Raw genomic sequence first — 16,091 nt, 5'->3', positions numbered from 1 at the left:
AAGTAGAAAGCAGAAAATTATCACTCATTTTTTCTTTAGCTTAGATTAGTTTTAGAGTTTTAAAGAGAGTTACCTCCATAGCAAAGATTACAGAGAAAAAGTGAGAAAATTCAAAAATAGATTGAAGATTTTGAAATCCAAAAAGTGATAACTTGTATTAAAATTTGGATTTTTTAACAGAATAATATAAAATTTTACCCGTTCTCTCATGATAATACAAATTTTTAATTATTTTTTAATAATACAAACTTCTGATTAAAATTCCTCTAGTACGACAATGCCGGTTGTTAACTTGTTGTAGGAGGTAACAAGATGAGGTGGTTGAGGTGGGTAGGGGGTTGGGGGAGGAAGGAGAAAATATAAAGATCATTTTGAAAATTTTTTTGACCTGTTTTACCGGTTACAAGTCAACTCAACATACTGGAGAAATTTCGATGTAATGGTTGTATTATTAAAAAATAATCAAAAATTTGTTTTATCACGAGAAAACGGGTAAAAGTTTGTATAATTGTTGTTAAAAAATCCTTAAAATTTCAACAATTAATCAATAAACATTTTCAACATGATATATAATGCTTCTTAAACATATTTCCAATATGATTCAAGTTGAATTTCCAACAAGAGTGATGCATTATATGATTTCAGAGACCACAGACCACAATAAAACGTAGCAAGATCATAATTCTTCCAAAAATTTACATCTGATAGCGAATAGTTCAAATTACGTCCACAAGATAGAGAAATAGCACACAACCCCACCATATTACAAGTTTACAACTACTTGGCTAAAAGACCATAAAGCTGGTGTAATATACTAGTATACCAAGCCATCTACATCCCGTTCAGTGTAACTACTACTTTACGGGGAGTTGGATAATCACGGTGCTCGCACAGCCATATTCCCTGAGAGACAAGCAAATAAATAACATCAGATTGAAAAAACTATACCATTGAGGCTTTCAGCAAGAGCTGACTCAAATCCAAACCCTAATACCCTAAATAGACAACAAAACATTATATACATTGCTTCTATATTCATTCATATAGGTAGGTTAGTAATACATGATTACATCTATGGTATACATTGCTGAAGAGAACAAATAACAACAGAACTACTATACCCACTGAATAGATTACCAATATGAGATGGGCAATTTGGTTGGAGACCCTCCTTCCACCCCTGTGACAGGGTTTCGATTCTTGCCCCTCGCAAAGTTCTCTACCAACCGCTGTTATACTAATTTCTTTATGTTTGGTTTTTAATGCACTATATAATTGCTCATATAGGAACTTAGAATCCTCCAGGAAAAGATAATAATCTGGCAGACTTTTGAAATCAATTTCTTGAGGTGATTCTGGTTGTTGGAAGAAGACACTAATGTCTAATGGAGGAAAAGACAGCTCAGAAAAGCCAAAATTTAATTGTTCGCTAATTTACTATGGTTGGAATTTCGCTGAAACAGTTTGAGGCTTGGTGGGCAAGATTAAAGATGACCTGATGATAGAACAGGCCTAACCTAATCAAAAGCAACCCAAACTATCTAAGAGCCAGTAGTTAACTAGTTATGGACTCTACATTAATACCTTCTACAATTTAATTTTAAGCTTCAATTTGTCTTAACATTTTACTCAGATGAAATTTTAATTGCCTGATAAAGTTTGGTGTTGGTTTTTCGGTGAAAGATGCCAGAACAATGAGTTGGATGTCGATGAAGATAAACGAAGAGTAGAATTGCTGAAAAAATTAAGTTCCCTACCTCTCCTGATCTCGCTCACTCTTGTGAAGTTGTGATTGGTTTGGTTGTTGCTTTGTCAAAATTGTATCAAGTTGCAGATTAATTACTATATCAATTCTCCGTGTTTGGTTTATTCCCATGCCTAAATTCATTTTGCTAACGGGGTATAATGCTGATTTCCAACTTTCAATTGCAGATTAGCTTTAGAGAATATTTTGTTTGCATCAAATAATAGAATGTCAAAAGAATTTGCATCACCTGAATCTGAAAATTTAGCTTGAAATGAATTGACGGTTGGAAGGTGAAGCAAGAAAAGTGTACAAGTTCTACAAGTGTTAGAGTCTGTTCTTTGGGACTGAACTTATGTTGAGGAAACTGACTGAGCTGAACAATAAGTCTAAAAGAACAAGGCCTTAAGCACACGCCTTGAGAAGGAAGGCTTATCGATGATATTGACACAAATACTGATATTCCTATTGGTAGAGATCCGTTATTGTGAGTACTCTGCTCCACATTTTATGGAGTTTCATGTCTTTTATCTTTGTGTACTAAGTTTAGGATCACAGCTTCATTAAAAAGGCTATGTAGAGTCTAAGATCACAGTTTCATGCTCTACTCCACATTTTATTGATGCTCAACACTTTTATAATTGCTTAAAACATATTTCAAGTGACATAAATGATAAATCTACAAAAACAGCCTGTTTAATTACGAGGGCCAGACCTACATTGACACAGTAACTACTGTGTAGGATCATTACTCTTCAACCTATAAAGGCTGAGACGATTGCAGCATCAATAAACTCTATCCTAAAAAAGAACAATCTGTCCAGATCTTGTGCTATGTAGAGGGTGAAGGAGTAGAGATGTTCTGTAAATTTGTTACCGGCATCAGGGTTTGCTCACATCAGATCTCAACTCTTTTCTCTTTTTCTTTTTGAGAAGACAGATCTCCACTCTGAGTTATTATCAAGGATGCTCATAGTTGGACACTAGGGAATTAATGATGTCAGCCAATAAAAATGTAATCTTTAATATGTCAACCAAAACTGTAATAGTTCTTATGAAATTAATATGTACTCCCTCTGTTTCTTTTTAATTTACTCACTTTACTTTGGGGAGAACCAAGAAGGAAGTCCAAAAGTGAGAGAGAAACTGAAAAGTGAGAGAAACTAAAAAGGTGAAGAAAGAAATTTTAAGGCAGGTATATAAAAAAGTAAGACCACATGGGTGGAAAAAGAAGAGAAAAAAGATGATACATGTTACCAGAAATAGAAAATGCAACAGTGTGCAGATTGAAAAGAAACAAACCAAAAAGAGAAGTGTGTAGATTGAAAAGAAACAAAGGTAGCATATATTCTAGAGAAATTGGTTTAAAACAACCTTCTATAAGCAACTTTTTGTTAGAAACAACCTTTTAAAAAAAAATTTGTCAAGAAAAACCTTAAACCTAAAGAAAATTTTCAGAAGAAACCTGATGGTGTCGTTCCGGCATCAACCAATTTTTTCGACATTGACTCAGTTAAAAATTTGCTAGAAACAACCTTTTATAATAACTTTTTTGTCAGAAACAACATTTTATAATTTTTTTTTGCAAGTTAAAACCTTATACTAAATTTTTTTGGCAAGATGAGACCTAGCTAGCCTATTCTCCGGTGTTGACTTAGCCATTTCCAACGTTGATCCGTGCATGTATTTCACATGACCTTTGTAAAAGGTTGCTTCTCGCAAATTTCCGGGTCATTAACTGAGTTAATGCCGGAATGAGGTCATAAGGTTTTATGACAAAAAAATTTAGGTTTAAAGTTTCCTTTGACGAAAAAATTTTAAAAGGTTGTTTCTGACAAAAAAGTTGTTTATAAAAGGTTGTTTTTGACAAATTTCTCTATATTTAATTTGGTTTTCGCGTGAAATTACTTCTACTGGGCACTTAAATTTTGCGGGTTTTGTTTATTTTATTTGGTTTCCCTTCTCAAATTACTTGTAATCTTGATGCTCAAAATAGCCCCAGGTCATATTGAAGCAACGGAACAAGTGTATTGGTCCACAAAAGCAGACCAATTTCACTAAAAGAGAGATTATTTCAATCACTGGCACCAAATGTATCACCAAAATGTATCTTGCCAATGGTAGTAAAGATGCAACATCAATATTTCTGCCCCAATCAACCAACTTAGTGCCGATATTGTCATGACTCATGACACTCCACTTCTCATCAAACCCACCCCCCTCCCAATTTAGAACCCTATTATCAGTAGCTATATGTTAAAATTGATAACTGCAGCAATTGACATCATAATAATCGTGGTTACCTGCCAGGTTCCCATGTTAAGCTTTCCGTTAGTGATTGGAATCCTGGACCAAAGATAAAGTAATGTGTAAGCAACAACATGCAAGAGTATCTGACGGACTTGAACTAAAAAACCTCAGACTTAGAGCATCAGAGAATGTACGTTAATGCACAGCCAAACATTGATGACTTGATATGTGCTGGCATGTCATCAGGTCCTGCAAACAGAAATCAGAGCAATGAGCAATGATGACAAACAATACGAAAGGATGTATGGAAACCAGATGACGTTTCGCATGTTGCTTTGTGCTTCCTAACTTGCAGCTATCAACAATATATCTTCTGACAAATAATACCAAAGGCACCAAAGATTAGGTCAGCAATTACTTCCTCCGTTTTCTTTTACCCGCAACACTTTTCTAAAAGGGAAATAATTAATTACTTGCAATAGTTTCTATTTTTGTTTTTCCTTTCTCTCTATCTCTCTCTAATCACATGGGCCCTCTCTTTTTTTCCTCTCTACCTCTCTCATACCCCAAAATTGCATTGGAGTTGATGAAAAAAAAAAGTGTTGCGAGTAAGAAAAAACCCAGGAAGTATTTACTTTGATCATCACAGGTCAGCTAACTTTCAGAATTTCAAGTTTCAAACTTATTCCAGCAGAGCGCGACCGATTGGAGCTGAGGAAAATCAAAACATAAAGAAAGAGAAACCAAAAGAGCACCAAAACACAACTGGGATTTGAGATGATCATAAACTGCATCATGTAAATGTCATAGGGAACTTGCAAAACAGCAAATAAGAACTTTAGTAGGACTCTAGTGAATTTTCTTTCAAAAACCTAACTCGCGCTGACCTTATGCTGTCCTAGATCTTTTTATAACATCTTATCTTTTTCTAGGGCAAGGAGTGACAATCGTTTACCCAGAAACACGTCTTCAGCCTCGCGGGCCCCTTATTTCCTATATCGGGTGATAATGGTATTCAAGCCACTTGTCAGGTACAAACATGAGCATGCATATAATTCAAGGTAGGTATAACTCTTAGTTTTAAAAGGCACTAGGAGCACCGAGGTTCAAGGCGCAAAGCATTGAGGTGCAAGGCGAAGGTGCACACATCCCGTAGGCGAAGGCGCACACATCCTGTAGGCGAAGGCGCACACATCCTGTAGGCGAGGCGCACCTTTGGTGCTAAAAAACTTAGAAATCAAATAAAGAATCATTGTAACCCTTAAAACAAGATATATATATTATATTAAAGAACCGTAAAAAGGTATAATAAAGCATACTTCATCACTAGTCAAAGTACCAAGTAGAAAGAAAATCAAACAAGGTTTCAAGTTTAGTCCACTAGAACTTGAAACCCAAATTTTCATCATCAACAATCAACCAGTTACAATTCAAATGATATCCCAACTCAAAAACTAATTAAATAAAAAGCATATAAATGGATTAAAAAAATTAACTAGTCGCTAGCAGTCTGCCACATGGGAAAAAACGCAGTGAAGATGTATAAGAAATAAGGAATCAAATTCTGCTATAAGAAATAAAGAAGGGTCTTGCTATAAGGTATAAAAATACCCACTGGAGAAAAACAGGAAGAAGAACTAAAGAAAGAAATAAAAAACCATCGTAAAAAAAAAAAAAACATGCAGTGAAAAATAAAGAAGAAAGAAGGAAGAAAGACCGAAGAAGCCATGAAAAAAAGACCGACCAAGAGGAGAAGAAGATAGGAGAGGAAGATATGAAATAAAGGAGAAAGAAAGACAGAAGAAGAAGAAGAAAATAAGGGAAATAAAGAAGAAGAAAGAAAGACAGAAGAAGCAAAGAGAAGAGAACTTACCCCGGCGAAGACAGGAGACCACCGGCGGGGAGGCGGAAACCAGTCGGCGAGCAGTTGGTCACCATCAGCGACCACCAGCGGCGAAGGAGTGTCGAGGTAGTGCAGAGTAGAGTGGCGTATCTTGTTCTAGCGTTTCAGCCCTATGTGAACCAAAAGCCGATCTCAAGCAAAAGAAGTGGTAAAATACCTAAAAAAGGTAGGCGGTGGCCAACACGCGCGCCTCAACACGAAAAGCGACCGCTTTCTGTGCCTCTCGCCTAGCTCAAAGGCGCCCTAAAGCGCGTGCTTCCGTGCGCCTGTCGTCATGCGCTCCGCCTGGCAGTAGGATGCGATTTGCTCGCCCTGTCGTCACGCGCTCCGCCTGGGCATTAGGATGCGATTTGCTCGCCGCCTGGCCTCGCGTTTTAAAACTAAGGTATAACTAGAAGCCAATAGACCTTTAAAAGTGATTGGCATATCATAACACAAAGAGTGAACTGATCATTGTTACATGGTACACATAACGTTTCGGAACGTGTTACGGAAACGGGAACGCGGAACGCAGCCTCTAGAGTAAACCAGATGGACTCCTAGACCGTATACCACGTTCCGCATTCTGGGACATGTCTCGTGGAACGTGGAACGTGGAACGTGGAACGTGGAACGCGGCCACGTACCGCGTTCCCGGAATCAATGGAACTGATGCAGCACTGTCTCCAAATAACTAATTCAGGTGAGGAAAAGAATAAGTTGTTCATCAAAAATAGGCAAAATTGAACATCCAGAACATAATTCGGAAAAACCAGTCTATATACCGACCTTCCAGTGTGTGCTTCCAAGGTGCGGAACTACCCTGAAAAAGACATCAAACGGCAGATAAGACATACTGTCAATACAGCAACGAAAGCTAATCAATATTTGCACATGAATGCTGACCTCTGGAACTACCCTGTTAAGAAATGTCTCTGTGTCCTCTCGAACATCAGCATCGTAATTTTCATTTATGGTCAGAGAAGCACTAGTATGTTGCACTGGACATTTACGAGCATAAAAGCACATGAATGTAAAGCAAAACCCTTTCAACTCAGAAGCTGTGAGTCTACCTAATTTAAAATGGATTCTTACAGAAAAGATGAGCAAGCCCACACTTGAATTCAGACAATTCTTGTCCAATTTCCTTCAGTACCTGATACGAACATTTACATCATTAGCAACCATAAGCGTGTGACTCAAAACGACCATATTAAGACTACTAAAATAAGGAAGACTACTAAAATAAGGAAAATGGTACAAGAAGGAAGAAATCACATTATATCATCTAGTCACATCACACCCCACCATGTTGAATTTCCAAACAAATTATATATCCTCCTTGCTCAAGCATATTGCTAATTAAAAGATAAAAAGAGCTTAAAAATTCATTTCTCCCCACAAGTAGTCAGCACAAGTTTCCAGCTACATCCAACCTTAGCTCAACCTTCAAGAAAGTTGTAGTACAAGATTGCATCAATTTTCCCCACTTGAAGTCAGCACAAGTTTGGAGCTTTATCATTGTTCAAATTTAACAAATATTCAGTAAGGCATCATATCATATCAAGGTAAACATCTAATACACAGGTTAATGAAAGGAATCTGGAAAAACATCCCCACCCACAGCAACTAAACTTCAACGCAACAGAAAATCACCAAAAACCTCTCACCAACATCATCTCGGTTGTTTAACTAAAATAATGAACAATATAGCGCATAATAACTATTTCAATCATGATGATCCTCCTCAAACAGACAGCAATAACTATACACATATGCAGTAATGCATCAGCGCTAACATTTTCTAGAAGAAATAAAAACCATCCAAGAAAATCCCGAGAAACTAAGGTGAAAGTGATTTCATTTTGGGATGATAATAGTTTGTGGAGCAAAGACAAGAGGTTATTTTAGCAAGATCTTGCAAATTTCCATAAGTTGATACCAGCATTTTTGAAGGCTAGAGAAACCTAGGACCAGTGTAACATAATTAGCTTTTTTCACTTCCCCCAAAACGAGACAAATATAGGCAAAAGCCGACCATAATTTGCCTTTCTATGGTTCGCAATGCGCGGGAGATTAGGGAATTATGTCACACGGCCTAGGACATCCAAAAATTCAAAAGAACAAAAAAAAATTATATGAACAGTAATAATACTAGGTAATACCCGAGTAGTTGTTTTAGGAAAAATTGACAAGGACAATCCCAACTATGGTTGTTTCGCTTTTAATAATCCTAATTATGAGCATTCCATTGTAGTCACAACCAGTGTTACCTAATTTCCTAATTCCCCCGCGAATCGCGAATTGAGAAAAGCGAATTATGGTCAGTTTGGACTTTTGGTTCATTTTTGGCTCATTTTGGGCGAATTGGTGAATTCAAAAGGCGAATTAGATAGCGAATTAGGTAACACTGGTCACAACTATTATGTGAGTCTTCCAAAAATGTTCCATGACTTAAATTTACATGTTAAAGAGGTCATGTAACCATGTCGCTTCATTTCAATGGCTCCCCAACTTTTTATATTTCTTGAAAATCTCTTCCCTTCTCTCTCTTCCACTGCTATCCCCCACTTGATAGGCTCTTCTTGAAAACAATCCAACCACCACCCTGCCCTACTATGAACCTTCTCACCACCACTACTCATAAAACGAGGCATGTGGCGAAGATGAAATAGGAAACTAACTTTTTTTCTACATCCTAAGCAACCCTGACTGACATACCACATTTCATTATGTAATTTCATGGCTCAAATCATATCATTCTATGAATCGAAGCTAAATTTCCCTTCAAACTCACTCTTTTCACTCAAAACACTTTGGAGGAGGAACTTCAACAGAAATACACACGCCCACGAACTCATGTACAGTTTGTGGGAGATCAAGTTGAATTTGGCGGTGACAACATTGAATTCAACTTGTTTGTCAATGTCATCGTTCTCAAGATCTTGCTTGCCTAATAAAACATCGTCCTCTGAGAAACCCCGTCCTAGAATGAAGCTAGCAATGAGATTAAGTCATAAATGGTTGCATAAGAATCAAACTGAAGATTAGAAGAAGCTCGCTTCACCAAATTGTGGTGATAATCAAATGAAAGAAAAAGGGGTCGTGGGGTTGAGATGGCACCAAAGAAAGGTGGCCAGAGGGCGGTTGGCTTAGGTCGGAACTAGGTAGAACTAGGAGAGAGAGAGAGAGAGAGAGAGAGAGAGAGAGAGAGGAACAAAAAAAGAAAGCATATAAAAAAAAAGTAACCTGCTAACCGGTTGCAAGTCTTCAGGGAGCATATTTAAGACTCCCCTAGTTGGGATTATTATGGATTAACTTGTAGTTGGAATTATCAAAAGGGAAATGCACATAGTTGGGATTATCTTTATCCAATTTTTCATTAGGTCATTAGTATTAGTGCAGGATGGACATTCACTTATAAATTTTAATTTTTACTGCAATTATAGTCAAATTCAACAGTAATTGAACTTGAAAACAAATTTTCAAAGCAACGAGCAATCAACTAATTCTCATTAAGACGCTGCTTATTATGTTCAATGCCTTGATATGTTTAGGAGGAAACATCAACTACATATATCTATCAATGCTGCTTATAACATCCGCTTTAGTATATATAGATATCAACTATCCAGTTTATCCTACTTCGAGAATAAATCTACTGCAGAATATAATGAATGGAATCTGGAAAAACATCCCTACAACTATATTACCAAGTTAAAAGATAGAATAGACCTCCTCAAGCACCCTTCTGGTAGTATAAGCCTTCTAAAGATAATCATCTATGATGAACCGTAATTCAATATTGGGTAATAAGACGTAAAAAGCTACTTTTTCTAAAACTATATTTCAAGTAGGCCCCAGCTCTATATTATTTTGCGCACTTGCTTTTGGCACGGAGATTAAGAGTAGTGCAAAAAGAGAGAGAATAAGAAATAATGCGGGAGAGAAAACGCAAAATAAGGTTCAACAAATATTCAAAGCTTTACAATAATAGGCAAAGAGAAAAGAAGCAAGAGAAAATGTAGAGTTATGAAGTGAAAAATGACATTCTGTGTAATCGGAGAGAAAAATGTAAGAGAATGTTAGTTAATAATGCAAGTGTGCAATTAATTCAGATAGCCAACGGAGTATTAGATAGAAACTAGGAAGTGATGCAAAAAATCGATGTTAAAAGCGAAAAAACCCATGATAGAAAGGCAAGGCAACAGTACTTTCTCATCCACTAACAGTGTGTTCGGTTCATTTTTAGTAAAGGAAAGGAAGAGAAGAGAAAGGAAGGGAAGAGAAAAGAAAAGAATGGAAGAGAAAGGAAAGAAACCTTAACTTTCCATGTTTGGTATAAATTTTCTTTCCTTCCAAATTCCCCCACCGTTGGGAGAAAAGAAAAGTGAAATTTTATTAAAGAGTCTTTCCTTCCAATTCCTCCCATTTCCTTTTACTTAATTTTTTTTTAATGAACCAAACATTGGAAAGTAACAAATTTCCTTCCACTTCCTTTCTTTTCCTTCCAAATCCTTTCTACCAAACAAGTTGTAATCGTCCCTCGCCTCTCTCTTATCTTGCTACTCGCCTACTCCTTCTCCCTTCGGTTTGTGTCTCTTATTTCTCCTTTATGATCTACCTCATCTTTTTCTCTTCTGCATCAAGCAAACCTTGAGCTTATCAAGGGAGGAGGGTGTGGATGTCAACAAGCATTATATGCCGCACAGTCATTATAAGAGAGATAAGTCATCAATATCACTTCAAAAAATCAAGGAGAACCGAACCCTATAAACCTTGAACTTATCAAGGGAGGAGGGTGAGGATGTCAACAAGCTTAGTTGGTTAAAGTCGAGGAGGTCGTACCACCTCTAATCAAATCCCGTCTATATCATTTGCCCTTGTGTTCTCTCCACACCGAAAAATAGTCAAGGGAGTAGGGTACTAAAGTAAAAGCAATCAGAATCTTCAGACAATGATTCATCATCTCATCCACATAATTTTGACCTCAACCAATACGACTCTTTACTCTTATCATGCATTTCAAAAAAAATAACTGTTTCAATTGAAAATCAAATATAACTGTATATAAATTATAAAACGAAATCAGAAAATAATAAGAAGAAAAAGAAAAAAGTTTCTTCAAATTAAATGGAATATCAGATAAGAAGAAGGCAAAAGAATTTGAAGAAGAGAACAGAAAGTGGAATAATAACCTTGGAAGTTACAAGATGACAGCCACGAGGGTGAGGAGAGAGAGTGATGGTCTTCTGGGCCCACTTAGGTGTAGTCGACGCCATTGAAGTAGAAGAAGTGGTGTCGATGGTAGGACTATGAACAGCTCGTATTCGATGAGATGATAGAAGTGGCTTAACCCCCAATATAGACGAAGCCATCATTAACTCTACAGTTTTCTCTCTCCTCAAAATCCCACCGAATTGGTTTTTTTTTTCTTTTTCTTGATTAGTACATGGAAGTATTTAGTATTATTGGTTGGTTTAGTTTGGTATTTAGTACCACAAAACTTGTTTCGAATATATGTGGGGGCAAAGTAAGATTATTTAAAGGTTGTCATTTTGTAATGGAGAGATAAGGAGAAACTATTGGCGCATACTCGGTATGTGTCAACAGTGTTTATATCGGGGTAGTATGTTAGGGGGCGTTTGGTTGCTATGGGGTAAAGGGAATGGAATCAAGAAAGGGATAGAAGGGCAAAGGAAATCAAAACCCTTAGATTTAGAGTGGTGTTTGGTTAGTACAATATCAATCATCTTTCTTCCTCTTCTTACCCTTCTCCCACCATAGCACCACCACTCCTTCCTCTTTTACTGTTCCCCCGCCGCCTCCCCACCCAGTAACGCTACCTCGTCCCCCCTCCACTTCCCGTCGTCGTGTCTTCCCCCTCCCTCCCATGACCGTCGCGTGTTCCCCCTCCTCCCCTGAGCCGTCGCGCGTTCCCCCTCCCTCACCTGATCCGTCGTGCGTTCCCCTCCTCCCCTGAGCCGTCGTGCGTTCCCCTCCCTCACCTGAGCCGTCGCGCGTTCCCATTCCTCCCCTGATCTGTCGCGTGTCCCCCTCCCTCCCCTGACCGTCGCGTATTCCCCTCTCTCCCTGAGCCGTCGCGTATTCCCCCTCCCTCCCCTGCGCCGTCGTGTTCACCTCCTCCCCTGCGTCGCGCTGTCGTGTTCACCCCCTCCCCTGCACCGTCGTTTTCACCCTCCCCTTCTCTACGGCATCGGTGACTGGTTTTTGGTGGTAGGGTGTGTTGGGGTGGAGGTGTCGAGTTGTGGTGGTAGGGTGTGCAGATGGTGTGGTGTGTGGTCAGATGTGGTTTAGTGGTTGGTTTAAGTGGTGGTTGGGTGGTCAAAGATATGGTCAATTATGAGTCAAAGAAAGGGTAAGTGAAACCCTTGGGGGTAGGGAATGAAAGTAGAGGACTTTGGGGGTAAGGAGAGGGTAAAGGGTTTCATTGATTTGAACAAACAAACAACAAGTAAGAGAATCAGGTTCCCTGATTCCCTTACCCTTTCCAAAACACCCCAAACCAAACGCCCCCTTAGTAATTTTGTTAGAAAAAGATACAAAAAAAGTCGACTTAATGGCAATTTAGACAACTCTCTTTTTTTTTTGTGAACGAAGAGGGAAACAACCCAAAGCACTAGGCCAAGAAAAACAAAACTACAGCTAGAAAGAAGAAAACAACGAAATTAAACTACCAAAACACGAACAAAACACTAAAAAACAAAAACACAACCAAAAAGATCAAAGAAGCATTACGACACTTCAAGCCTCGACCACGCTTCTAGGGACCATTCTTGGCCATGCCACGCCACTTGTATCCTCCAATAAAACGGCAAGAAGGTCCTTCGGGACCGCCTCAATCAAAGACAATGGCTGGTTAAGACCCACACCATGATTAGCCAACCAATCGGCCGCTTTATTAGCTTCACGGTAACAATGAGAGCAATTTAGACAACTCTGATCATGTAGGAGAGAAATCAGATCAATTGTTATATGAATCAGATCAACTACAATGTGAATCAGATCAACTATAATGTGAATCAAATCATGAATGTATGTAAGTAAAAACTCAAAAAAAAAAATATAAAAAAAACAAAAAAAAAACAAAAAAAAAAGAAAAAGTTGTATTTATTTACAACTTTGCCACGGTATGGACAAACAGTGTCCATACCGGGTATGTGCTGATCAGCGCTCGAGGGCTAAGAGGGGAGGAATAGGAATAATTAAGCAGGAATAGAAGAAGTGTTATACTCCCTATTTTCTTCTATCACTAGTTTTTTTTTTCATAATTGCTAAATACAACCTCACTTTACTGAACACAACCCTTTTCCTCATAACTCATTTCTCTCTCTAACAACTCCTACCTCCATTTTTCGTCTTTGTAGTCTTCGTATGTTGTCCAAATTGGGGCTGGTTCTTCCAATTCTACATAATTATTCTTCCAATTCTCCATAATTTGTAGTTTTAATTCTCCTTTCTCCCTCTTCCTCAATAGGTCCTTCTTTGTCCATTTACATGCGGTAAAACCAACATAAAGTTTTTCATTCGATGAAACCAATATCATTTGGGGAGATTTTCGAGAGTTATTGTGTTCTTACTAAGCGAATTGGGTCTTGATTTTTCTGGAAAGTGCACGAAGACACTGTCTCGTGTGATCTCCATGAAATAAAAGAGACTTTTTCGTGCGATCTGTAAGAAACAAATGCATCTGTCTCGTGCAATCTACACGAAATAGAATAGACTGTTTCGTTCAATCTGCACGAAACAGATTAATTACTTTCGTATAGATTGCATGCAATAGGGCAAATCGATGCATATAAATCGCCTAACATTGCATAATTATGGGGGAAAAAATGAACAACTTACATCAGATTAAAATTCGTTTGGGTCAAAATTATCGTCCATTGAGTATAAGATTAAAATTTGTGAATTAGGTCTTCTATAAATTTTTCTCTCTAACAGACAGTTAGAAAGGAGGAGGAGAGAATATTTTAAGAGTGAAAAGTGTTTTTTAGGAAGGATATCATAATGAGAGTTTTTGGGTTGCGTTAGTAAAGTGAGGCTGCGTTTAGTAACCCTTTTTTATTTTAAAAATGTAAAACATCGAGAAAAAGAAGAAAACTAAAAAAGGAAAAACAAATTAGTAATGATATAAAAATAAATAATAATAATAATAATAATAATAATAATAATAATTAGTAAAATAAATTATACCAACATAATAATAGTATTTAACAAAATGGTTATAAAAGAATGTAGCTTAACTGAACTGAAATGAACTGAACTGAGCTGAACTGATTGGAGCCGAACTGAATTGAACTGAACTGAACTGAAAATAAGTTGGGGAGAACAGGCCCTAACTAGACTAATTAGGGAGGAATAAGACGATGTATAGACACCATCTTATATCTTCATCAACTATACTACTAAGGCCAATAGGGGACGACTATAATCCCCCGTAAATTTATGAATTTTATAAATATATTTTAGTATATATGTATTTATATTTAAATATAATTTAGTATTAAAATAATTTATTTTCTTAAAAGGTTGACTATTCGAAAGTCAAAGGAATCATTTTAATAATTTAAAGAAGTTAAAATATTTTGTTTAAGCATGCTTTGAAAAATATTTGAAATACTTTTTGGATTTCGAAAAGGAGTTTAAGTGAGCTTGAGGAACCCAAACACTATTTAGATTAGAAAAAGGACTTCTAGTTGTGTAAGTAGATCCAAACACTAATTTTACTCCTTATTAAACTTTATTTGAGCTCAATTACCTTTTCCTAAGCCCACAAGGAAAACATATATAAACCCATTAAACCCGTATTTTTTCCCACATAATATTTTCTCTCTCCTCACACACAAAAATTTCAGCTCTTCTCTCCCTAATTCTCTCTCGAGTTTTCTTTTCTTCCTTTCCAAGTAACGCTTTCTTCTTTCACAAGTAATCTCCCTCCTCCTTGCCAACCACAGTGCTGACACCGCCACCTTTGACGGCTCGTTGCTCTTTCTTTCTTCTTTTGCTTTGGTTTGATTACTTTTCTTCCTCCTCAAGTTTTTATTTAAAGTTTATGTTTTTAAGATTTATTTTTAGTTTGATTATGTTTAAAAGCTTTAGTTTGATGATTTGATTATGAATCTAAGACTATATAATTTATGTATGGAAGAAATAAAAATTATGATTTATATATTATGTTTAGATTGGATTTTTAATTATCAAAACATAAATTTTTAGGGTGTTAAAGATCGGAAAATCATAGTAGTATGTTATAAACTATAGAATTGATTATTCTTATAAGTTTAATTATGTGTAAACATGTTTAAAAGGGGTTTTACCAGATTATATGTTGCTGAAATTCTAAAAAAGGTATTATTATTATTGGAATTTTAAGGGTTTAAATAACTGGTGTAGTAGTACTATACTAGTAAGTATGAATAATTGAATTTTTTAATGATGGGTGTTGGTGCAAAATCAGTTGGTTGACTTTGCAAACAAGTCAATGCACACCTAATAGTTAGATATTGAGCGCTACAGGAGTCTTAGTTCCTGGGGGTTACCGGTTTTATTAGATAAAACCTTGCTAACGTACTTTGTTGTAATCTAATTAATTAAACTACAACGCCTAATAAATTCAGGCGAGAAGTATTAAATAGAACAAAAGGGGCAATAATTAATCTATTAATCAAAGCTGAGTATTCCCATTCAAATCACAAACTTCTAGAAAAGCTTTGTATAACACACATGAGGATAATACAGGCTGGACAATTAAAGGGAAAACACAAAGATGATTACCTCAATGAGTTCCGGCTAAAACTAGAGATAAACAAACTTGTCACTAGTACATGCTCTAGATCTAAAAACTAAACTATAACCCTAGAAGGGGGTTGGTTAGGCTAGGCTAAGGCTACACTAGAAAGAAAGTAAATTGCACATTATTGTGTATTGTGTTTGTAGTCTTTTACTTGATCCTTTCACTTGCATTTATACTCCATCATGATACGTAACTTTCATGCCTCTTTGGAGGGAAATGATTTGAATCATCTATGATTCAAATCATAACTGCCTTTTATGGCGCTGGAATGCCCATGTTCAAATACCCACGTAGCTTGCCTCATGATCAGGTTATTGCTTACCTACGTCTTGTCGTCATTTGACCTCCATCTCCTGAACATTTCATTTGACTCTTGACTTCCTTTTATGGACTTTGGT

The 16,091-nt window shown here is 36.8% G+C and overlaps 1 protein-coding gene across 1 annotated transcript; it reads right to left on the bottom strand.

The window, feature by feature from the left end:
- Positions 1-611: 611 nt before the first annotated feature.
- LOC104898864 (uncharacterized) lies at positions 612-11,334 on the bottom strand. The gene is made up of 7 exons (XM_010685994.4): positions 11,075-11,334; positions 6,972-7,032; positions 6,783-6,877; positions 6,666-6,699; positions 4,189-4,243; positions 4,048-4,090; positions 612-903 (listed from the first exon to the last, which is right to left on the bottom strand). The coding sequence occupies exons 1-7, from the start codon at positions 11,255-11,257 to the stop codon at positions 832-834; spliced, it is 543 nt and encodes a 180-aa protein (XP_010684296.2). The 5' UTR covers positions 11,258-11,334; the 3' UTR covers positions 612-831.
- Positions 11,335-16,091: the final 4,757 nt, after the last annotated feature.

Source organism: Beta vulgaris, chromosome 7, assembly GCF_026745355.1.
Source record: "Beta vulgaris subsp. vulgaris cultivar EL10 chromosome 7, EL10.2, whole genome shotgun sequence".
NCBI classification, from domain to species: Eukaryota; Viridiplantae; Streptophyta; class Magnoliopsida; order Caryophyllales; family Amaranthaceae; genus Beta; species Beta vulgaris.
The sequence above is the reverse complement of the archived record's forward strand: the minus strand, read 5'-3'. Positions and strand labels throughout refer to the sequence as shown.

Excerpts from the sequence above, each read along its gene's own strand:
- LOC104898864 (XM_010685994.4), bottom strand. The coding sequence starts at position 11,257 with ATGATGGCTTCGTCTATATTGGGGGTTAAGCCACTTCTATCATCTCAT. Across the intron at positions 7,033-11,074 it reads GTCATCTTGTAACTTCCAAG|GTACTGAAGGAAATTGGACA; the intron begins GTTATTATTCCA and ends TGTTCGTATCAG. Across the intron at positions 904-4,047 it reads TTAACATGGGAACCTGGCAG|GGAATATGGCTGTGCGAGCA; the intron begins GTAACCACGATT and ends CTTGTCTCTCAG.